The 10,208-nt window shown below is 39.0% G+C and overlaps 1 protein-coding gene across 1 annotated transcript; it reads left to right on the top strand.

The window, feature by feature from the left end:
• Positions 1-3,143, top strand: LOC18017476 (xylulose kinase). Its single transcript, XM_006402191.2, has 11 exons — positions 1-126; positions 351-1,005; positions 1,081-1,169; positions 1,336-1,400; positions 1,566-1,621; positions 1,715-1,835; positions 1,922-1,996; positions 2,085-2,138; positions 2,228-2,322; positions 2,418-2,592; positions 2,682-3,143. Exons 1-11 carry the CDS (start codon positions 68-70, stop codon positions 2,912-2,914), a joined length of 1,677 nt encoding a protein of 558 aa, XP_006402254.1. The 5' UTR covers positions 1-67; the 3' UTR covers positions 2,915-3,143.
• The last annotated feature ends 7,065 nt before the right edge of the window (positions 3,144-10,208 follow it).

Below are 10,208 nucleotides of genomic sequence, written 5' to 3'. Positions count from 1 at the left end.
CAAAAAAAAAAAAAAGAACACTCTTCTTCTTCTCTTTCTCCTAGACCTGCGAAAACTTGGATCAACTATGGCGGATCTCTCTCTTCCTCCAGATTCTCTTTTCCTCGGATTCGACAGCTCAACCCAGTATGTCCCCTTCCTTATTCTTATGGTTGCCTTTTCAGAGAAAATGGATTTTATATACGGTTTTCGATCACAATCCATGTACGATCAATTTGGATTTCGTTATTTTTTTATTATTATTTTTTGTTGTTGTTGTATTTCGTTAGTTTCGTCGCCAATTCAATAAAATTAAGCGATTATCAACTCATAGATTTCGATCTGAATCGGAATTTTTTTGTTCCATGAAGGTCCTTGAAAGCAACTGTGTTAGACTCAGGCCTGAACATTGTCACGAGCCAACTTGTTCATTTTGATTCTGATCTTCCCAATTACAAAACCAGAGATGGAGTTTACAGAGACCCCAATGTGAATGGCAGAATCGTGTCCCCTACTCTCATGTGGGTGGAGGCACTGGATCTCCTCCTTCAGAAGCTCTCCGAGGCGAATTTCGATTTCGGGAAAGTCATTGCGGTTTCAGGAAGCGGGCAGCAGCACGGTAGTGTTTACTGGCAAAAGGGTAGTTCTCAGGTTTTGAGATCTTTGGACTCTAAGAGAACTTTGAAGGATCAGCTGGAAAACGCTTTCTCGGTCAAGGAATCTCCTATATGGATGGATAGCAGCACCACAATGCAGTGCAAAGAGATAGAGAATGCTGTGGGAGGAGCCATGGAGTTGTCAGAGATCACTGGTTCCCGCGCTTATGAGCGTTACACAGGCCCGCAGATACGGAAACTCTTTACCATAGAGGAAGATACTTATAAGAGCACGGAACGGATATCACTTGTGAGCTCATTCATGGCGTCTTTATTGATTGGAGAGTATGCGTCCATTGATGAAACCGACGGAGCTGGGATGAATTTGATGGATATAAAGAAACGATGTTGGTCAAAAGCAGCGTTAGAGGTTTGTTGTGATTGAATTTGAGGCTATAGTTGGACCTTAAAGTGGCTGTTTCCTAATTGGCTTTTTTATTTGCAGGCTACAGCTATGGGTTTGGAGGAAAAACTTGGAAAGTTAGCACCCGCTTATGCTACTGCTGGTTTCATTTCTCCGTATTTTGTTCAGAGGTTAGTATCCGGATAAATAGATTGGTTAAAAGAAGATGATAGAAATGGTGGTGATACTGACTCGGTGCCTGATAATACTCGGAAGTTTTCATATGCATTTAAAGCTTATCTTCAGATTCTCGCAGTTTTAATGTCAGATTCGTAAATTCTTTTGGTTATAATATAGGTTCGGTTTTGAAAAGAGCTGCGTGGTTGTGCAGTGGTCAGGAGACAATCCTAATAGCTTGGCAGGTACAGATTCGTATCTTGGAACTAGAATTTGCATTATAAAAGTTGGGCCATGTTTTTTCATCTGCAACAATCTTGATGAAATCAAAGTGTATTTTTGGGACTGTGTTTCGTATATGAAATACAAAGTGTTGATGAGGTTATACCATGTTCTGTAATGTTCTGCAGGTCTAACTCTTAGTACTCCTGGAGATCTGGCGATCAGTCTTGGGACCAGTGACACGGCAAGTTCTTGATTCTCATTGAGCTTCTATTTAATCCAGAAACAGTCTTGTATTCTTACCATTTCAGATGTCGAACATTATAAACACTGACAGGTATTTGGGATTACCAAAGAACATCAACCCAGTCTTGAGGGCCACGTGTTTCCTAACCCCGTGGACCCCGAGAGTTACATGGTAATGTTGGTTTACAAGAATGCTTCTCTCACCCGTGAAGGTGAAAACTCCCACTTTCAGCTGCTATTAGGGCTTGCTTTGTTTGATTTTCATGTACAATTTAGAATACGTGACTTTCTGTTTCAGAAATACGTGACCGCTGCGCTGAAGGCTCTTGGAATGTTTTTGATAAGTATTTGCAACAAACACAACCACTAAATGGTAAGTCGCAATTCCATACTCCTTGAGGTGTCTATCTGTAATAGTTTTATGGTTCTTTGTTTTCTTAATACACAACTGAATCCATTAGATGGGAAACTCGGCTTCTACTACACTGAAAATGAAATTCTTCCCCCACTTCCCGGTATGTTCTTGCGTTATAATCCTTACCGTTCCATTGCTCTCGGCCATAGGTTATAAGACTCCTTTACTAATGTTTTTCCAAATACTTAGCCGGCTCTCATCGTTACATTCTTGAGAAATTTTCTGGTGCATCTCTTGAGGGAGTAAAGGAACGAGAGGTCGATGCGTTCGACCCTCCCTCGGAGGTAAGGAATGCATAAACACTCATCCAATTTTCTGTGCAGAGGCCAGGAGGCACTTACATAGTTTGATTTCATCCAAATGTTTTGTTTCCTGTCAGGTTAGGGCATTGGTTGAAGGTCAGTTTCTTTCAAAGCGGGCTCATGCCGAGAGATTTGGTATGCCTTCCCCTCCGATCCGAATAATAGCCACTGGAGGTGCATCGGCTAATGAGAATATTCTGAGTCTGATCTCAGCGATCTTCGGATGTGATGTGTATACTGTCCAAAGGCCTGGTAGCATTTACACATACAAACAAGTTGCAGCTTCCTTGCTTACTTGCTGATCTACTTATTGATTGAACAAATTGTATTTGTGTGCACAGATTCAGCATCACTTGGAGCTGCACTGAGAGCTGCTCATGGCTGGCTCTGCAACAAAAAAGGAACATTTGTTCCCATCTCATATCTCTACGAAGGGAAATTGGAGAAGACATCGCTTAATTGCAAGCTCAAGGTAAAAGCAGGAGATGAAAATGTGGCGTCCACCTACGGTTTGTTAATGAAAAAGAGGATGGAAATAGAGAAGAAGCTAGTGGAGAAGTTAGGACACTTCTGAAAATAACTCTAGTAAGGATTTAATAGCCTTTCAGAAGGGTCGATAGAATAATAAGATCTTATACGATTTGCTTGTTAATTAAAAAAAACCAAAAAAAAAAATGCTGAGTCCAAGGTCGTTGTTTGACAATGGAGTCGACCTGTGACGCTTATAAAATTGCTTTGGATTCTCTGAGGAACGATGATTCGTTAGAGAGAGTTCTTTGATGAATGTAAAGAACTCTTTTAAAGAACTCAATAAGCCTAAAGTTTTCCTTTTCTAATTTGATCTATCAACAACTGTAACACCATATCATACTGAAATAGTTGAACTAATTTCATCAGGTAATAAGGCTACAGATAAATAGCACATAGAGTGAGAGCAACGAACATAACAAGATTCCAAAAGAGGGCATACTTTTATATATCTCATGTTAGTCGCAGAAAAATTAACATAAACACAAGAAAATGATTCACAGAGAAATGGGTTCATAAAGATATCATATTAAGGAAAAATATAGCTAGATCTTCTTCATTCTTCTTGTTCTTCCTCTCTTTAAACGGAAAACTGTATACCCACTATCGACGACGAATGATATCCATCTTCTTCTTCCCCATTCCAAGAAAATCCCCCAAAAACAAGAAAAAACAACAACCAGAAAACGTCAGAATAAGGTTTTGAAATTCGTGTATTTATAATATATTTATGTTAGTATATAAAAATAGATTTACCTGGCTCCAACCTGTCTGCCTTTTTTTTCACACATGATAGACAATTTTTTCCCCAATCTCTCTAAGTCGCTGTCTCATACATCAACGTACAGTTTTTTCCCCAAGGGCATCTTCCTTGGGCAATGACAGTACAGTTTTCGCGCCGGCGCCAGTAGGTTTTCTCGGTCGAAATTGCTGCTGCTTCTTAGGTTTTCGGTTAGTTTGAAACTTGAAAGAGAAAAGAAAAATGGTACTCCCTCCGTTTCATAAAGAGTGTCGTTTTAAAGTTTTATTTTTGTTTCACAAAGAGTGTCATTTTATATTTTCAATGCAAAATTTTAAACAATATTCCAGTTTTAACCCTATTAATTTAATGTATTTACTAGATAAAATCAAATCATTTAATATATTAATTAGGGACAAAGTTGTACTTTTAATAATTTTCTTAATATGTGTGAAAAATGTCAAAATGACACTTTTTGTGAAACGGAGGGAGTATTAACTTAAAGAAATGAGTATCCGATTTACTTAGAAGGAAACTGCAAAAGAGGGAGAGAGAAAGATGAAGAGAGAGCGAGAGTTGCAGATAAGAAGCCATTTTCAAAGTTCCATTCGTTGGTGTTTGTTTTGTTTTCTTTGCGCTTCTTCATTTGCTTCAGGTTCGAGACACCCTTTTGTTTTGTCTACCACAAGGGAAAAACGTGACATATTAAATTTATTTCATGCCACTATACATAACTATATTTAAAGCCTCTTTTTTTTTTTTGTCGTCAAACAATTTCATTACTTAAGAAACTGATTACATGGACCATTTGATTACAAAGTTATGTGCATTAGTCCTAGCAGCTTTAGCTAATCCATCTGCCTCATTGTTTACATGTCGACTAACTTTTCGAAAAGTGAAATTTGCCCCTGTTGCTACTTTTTGAACATCCAATAAACTTGTAGCATAAGGTAGATCACTACAAGAAAGAGGGGCTTTTCCGTCGAATTATTTACGACGATTCGTAGTCGTCGTAAATTTACGACGACATTACGTCGTATTTACGACGATAGAAAATTTCGTCGTAAATTCGACGTAAAAAATAACCCTCGTAAAATTGTCGTAATGTTACGACGATATTACGACGAATAAAGAACGAATTTTATTTCGTCGTAATCTTGTCGTAATATTTACATCGATAATACGACGAATTGTCCTCTATCTTGTAGTTGACGTAAAATCGATGTAAATGTGATGTAAATTTTATTTCGACGTAAATTTGATGTAAATATGCAATGGTAATATGTTGGTAACCAAAAAAAAAATTCTATATATACCCTTTCTTCTCTCATTATTCCATCAACCAAAAAAACATATAAAGACACAAATTTTTTGAGTCTTTGAATGTTTAAGTAAAATTTTTAGTAGTTGAAATTTCTATCAAATTTCAGAAACAAAAAGTCAAATATTTGTTTTTGAAATGTCTATATACGATCTACGAAAGTGGATGTATACGCCCAAAAATGGTGATGGGTCGTTGACTGAAGACTTCAAAAACGGATTGGAAATATTCATGTACCAAGCCGGCCTTCTGGAAACTGTAATTGAAAGCGGCAAAATGTATTGTCCTTGTGTGAAATGCAAAAATAGGAAACATATTCTTATTGACACTGTCTGGCAGCATTTATTGAATAGAGGGTTCATGCCCCAATACTTTATTTGGTATCAGCATGGAGAGGGATATGGTCAAAGTAGTGGTCAGATGGCTGCACGGAGTAGTAGTAATCATCAAGAACATGTGGATTTTGAAGCGTCCAATGATTATCAAAGTAGTCAAGTTCAGGGTGAAGATCATGATAGGATGCATGAAATGATTACTGATGCATTTCATGAAACACATGCTGATACTGTTGAGGAGCCCAATGCAGATGCGAAACGCTTTTATGATATGTTAAACGCAGCAAAACAGCCTCTGTACGAGGGATGTAGGGAAGGTTTATCAAAATTATCATTGGCAGCTCGGATGATGACAATAAAAACTGATCACAATCTATCTGAAGTTTGCATGAACGATTGGGCAGATCTTATTAAAGAGTATTTGCCAGATGATAATTTGGCTGCTGAAACGTATTATGAAATTCAGAAGCTGGTTTTTAGTCTTGGATTGCCTTCTGAGATGATTGATGTTTGTGTTGATAATTGTATGGTTTTTTGGAGAGATGATGAGAAGCTTGAAGAATGTCGTTTCTAAACTCCTACCGGGACATGTCCATGAGGCACTAGGAGGCATTGGAGCTTTCTTCCGTGATCTAAGTACAAGGACATTATCAGAAGATGTAGTGGCACAACTGTCTACAAATATTCCAATATTGTTGTGCAATTTAGAGAAAATATTCCCACCTGCTTTCTTCGATGTTATGGAACATTTACCTATACACCTCCCTCATGAAGCAGATTTAGGAGGACCTGTTCAGTTTAGGTGGATGTATCCGTTTGAACGATTTATGAAGCATTTGAAGGGTAAGGCCAAAAACTTAGCAAAAGTTGAAGGGTCTATCGTGGCGGGAAGTCTGACAGAAGAGACTTCTCATTTCACGTCTTATTACTTTGCTCCAAAGGTTCGTACACGCAAACGGGCTCCAAGACGTTACGACGATGGGGGTGTAGGACAAAGTTACGCAGTAGAAGGTGTGCCTGATATATTCTCACCAATTGGACGTCTAAGTGGGAAACTAAAAGAAACTTGTTGGTCAAACGAACAAGACTACCACAGCGCACATACATATATACTTCTGAATTGCGAGGAATTGGCACCTTACGAGAGGTACATAATTATAACCATGTATTATTAAAATTTGATTGAACAGACGAAATGTCCTTAACAATGTTTTAAAATTTCAGCACTTTCGTCAGTCAAGTCCGAGAATGCATTGACGGTGTTTCAGAAGATGAAATTAACAAGCGAAAAGACCAACATTATGCATTGTGGTTAAAAGGTCAAGTCGAGCATGATGACATGACATATGCAGTATGGTTTCATGAGTTGCTCCTAGGTCCTATTTCGAAGATAACTACTGCAGCTATGTATTTCACACGTGGCTATGTTTTTCATACTTATAGTCATGGCACTCAACGGGCAACTACAAACTATGGAGTTTGTGTACAAGGTGAAGTAGACTTTTATGGGATCATCAAAGAGATAATTGAAGTGGAATACCCTGGATTAGTCAGAATGAAAACTGTTCTATTCAAATGTGATTGGTTTGATCCTACGGTAGGTCGTGGAGTGCGAATTAACAAATTCGGAATGGTAGATGTAAACGCATCTCGGCGATACAATAAGTTCGAGCCTTTTATACTTGCATCTCAAGCAGAACAAGTCACCTTTGTTCCATATCCTCGAGTTCGGAATACGGGAATTTCATGGCTGGCGGTTGTCAAAGTTGCTCCAAGGGGTATAATTGATGGTGTAGATCTCCCGCCAATGCAACAAGATGATTGTGTCGACATTACAGCACCGGATGTTGAAGAAAATATTCTTTTAATTGATCCACGTAATCGACAAGTTGAAGATCTACATGGGGACAAAACTGAAGAAGGTGCTGACGAATTTCAAACAAGCAGTGATGATGATGACAATGATGATGAGGACACCGAGGAAAATGTTGATGAAGACTAATTAAATATGTTGACATTTAATTGCATGCTTTGAACGTTTCAATGTAACATTAATTAAAGCCAATTAATGAAAACTAATTAAATGTTGATGAAAATTTGTTAAAGTGTTGACTTGGACATATGTTGACTTTTACGACGAATTTACGACGATTTTTTTGGAATTCGTCGTAAATTCGTCGTAAAATGCAAACCCTAAACCCTATAGGGTTTAGCTTTCCCAACTTACATAATGGTTTTTGGGTTTATTTTCCTAAGTAAACTGATGTATTATATAAGAGTCTGTAGTATAAGGTTCAGGATCTTGTAGAAATGTGGTTTTATTACGACGAATTTACGACGAATGGGTGTTAACGTCGTAAATCCGTCGTAATTTACCATCGAGATTACGACGAATGGGTGTTAACGTCGTAAATCCGTCGTAATATACCATCGAGATTACGACGAAATGTAACCCCTAAATCTTATAATCTATCTTTTCTGGGGTTTAGGGGGGATTTTGATGAAGAGAATGAAATGTCTTACCATCTCATAAGGTAAAACAACTTTCTAAACAAAACAAAAAAAAAATTCAAAATTTGACATATATGTGTTTATCAAATAATCTTAAGGTGTTATATACATTTACACAAGATGTATGGATTTATCTTACATCTTACTAAATTCTTCATTAAGTTATGTAAACATGCTAGAAAGTTATACACACCACATTTATCATGAATAGACATGCTTGCATATCCTTATGGATGTTTCAATTTTTGAATTTCATCAGTTTTGGTATAATTCGTCGTAAATTCGTCGTAATATTACGACGATTTTACGACGAATAACACGGATCATCGTAAAATCGTCGCAAAGCCCAGATACAGCCACGTGTGTTTGTCTTATTCGCTTTGTTATACGGTGGGACCTTTGCGATGAATTTACGACGGATTCGTCGTAAATTTGACGTAACTATTACGTCGAATTTACTTTGTTATACGGTGGGACCTTTGCGACGAATTTACGACGGATTCGTCGTAAATTCGACGTAACTATTACGTCGAATTTACGACGAATATAAATTCTATATATAGGACCTCACCCCTTCCTCATTTCGTCGCTTATCTCTCCTTCCTCTCTCTCTGCTTCGTCCTCTCTTGCATTCCTCCTCTTTTTGACGCAAAAAAAAAGTAATTATTTTTTTTAATTACTTTAAATTATTTTATTATTAAATAGTTTAGAAATTCAAACGGTTTAGGTCGGGAATTAGTTTAGGCTCGGAATTTGTTAGATTTAGGATCGGAATTTCTTAGATTTAGGATCGTAATTAAAAATTAATTGTAACTATTACGTCGAATTTACGACGAATATAAATTCTATATATAGGACCTCACCCCTTCCTCATTTCGTCGCTTATCTCTCCTTCCTCTCACTCTTCCCGGGCGTCTGCCTCGGGAAACACCGGGACCAATGTCCCTTCATCTTCCGGAGCCTCCCAGGTTCCGAATACCGCGGAGCCGTCTCCACCACCGCCTCCACCATCGCCTCCACCACCACCTCCACCGCCGGCTGCAGAACCGGTACCCGCTCCTCCTCATCCGTATGCCCAGTTTACGGTTGAGGATTTACTAGCCCTACCGGGACGGGGGGCTTTACGACGTCTGGTTCCCGGAAAAGCGGAACCGGGCTCTTATTGGTAAGTAAACTTTTTAGTTTTTTATATTTTTTTAAATTAATGTTTTAATTTACTTAAATATTAATGTAATAAGTTTTTTTTTGTTTCATAGGTTTAGTTTGGATAATTGTGTCGGTCGGAGCGTTTCCGACACAATTAAGAGTCATTTCGTGGAGCCACACTACAATTGGAGCAAGGTGTCGCAAGAGACGTTCGACACCTAGTACAAGTGCTTTGCGGTACGTAATATTTTTTAAATATTATTTATATCATTTTAAATTGTAGTAAAATTCAATTAATCTTACTTCTATATTATTTATCTAATTTTTTGTTTTCTTTTGCAGCAACGGTAGAACTGGGACATCGGGATCAACGAGACGGTCCGCGAAGCTTTCCGGCTGAAGGCGCAGAAACGCCTAGTCCACACCGTTTCCGATTGGAAGCGGAAATGGGAGACCGACGGCGACGACGCAAAGCCGAGCTCCATGTCCACTACCTGTTGGAACGGGTTGAAGGCGTACTGGCTGGACCCGCATGCCCAAACCACCGCTGCTAAGTGTTCGGCCGTCCGAAACCGGGTCGATCCGGTGACTGGTGAGAAGTTACTGACCCCGCACACTTCTGGCCAAATATCTTTTGCGGGAAGACGTCTCATGATGGTAAGTAATTATTATTTTAATTTAATTTTATTTATTGCCATAATTTATTAAATATTTTTCACTAATGTTTACTAATTCGTAGGCCGAGGAGAACGGAGGAGAACTACCTCCAATGACGAAGCTCTTCGAGACCACTCACCGGAAGAGGGACAGGACCTTTGTCGACGCTCGGTCCGAGGAGATCTACAATGCCGCTATGCAGCGGATCGCCGAGCGGGAGACCCAGGCCACACCTGACGGTACTATCCAAGTACCGTTGACCGTCGCTGAGCAAGACCAGATTTTCGAGGAGGTATGATCTATTTCAATTTTTTTAAAAATTTATTATATTTATTACTTAATAAATAATTAACGTTTTTATTTTCTATTTGTAGGTTGCTCCGAAGAAGAAGGGCCGAACCTTAGGGATGGGCTCTATTAGAGACTGTCCTGCCGCCTCGGCTTCCGGATTCCGCACGCAGGAGGATCCGAGTCAGCTTCGCCAGGAGCTTGCTACGACCAATGCTGAGATCACCACTCTCAGGCATGAGCAAGTGGCCCAGAAGCAGGAGCTCACCGAGATGCACGGTCTCGTCGACATCATTGCGGAAGCGGTTCCGCAGTTGGCCACCGCAATCCGAGCGAGGCAACA

The sequence above is a fragment of the Eutrema salsugineum genome, unplaced genomic scaffold, assembly GCF_000478725.1.
Source record: "Eutrema salsugineum unplaced genomic scaffold, Eutsalg1_0 scaffold_2, whole genome shotgun sequence".
In the NCBI taxonomy this organism is placed as follows: Eukaryota; Viridiplantae; Streptophyta; class Magnoliopsida; order Brassicales; family Brassicaceae; genus Eutrema; species Eutrema salsugineum.
Note: the sequence above shows the minus strand (reverse complement) of the source record. Positions and strands in the feature narration are given on the sequence as shown.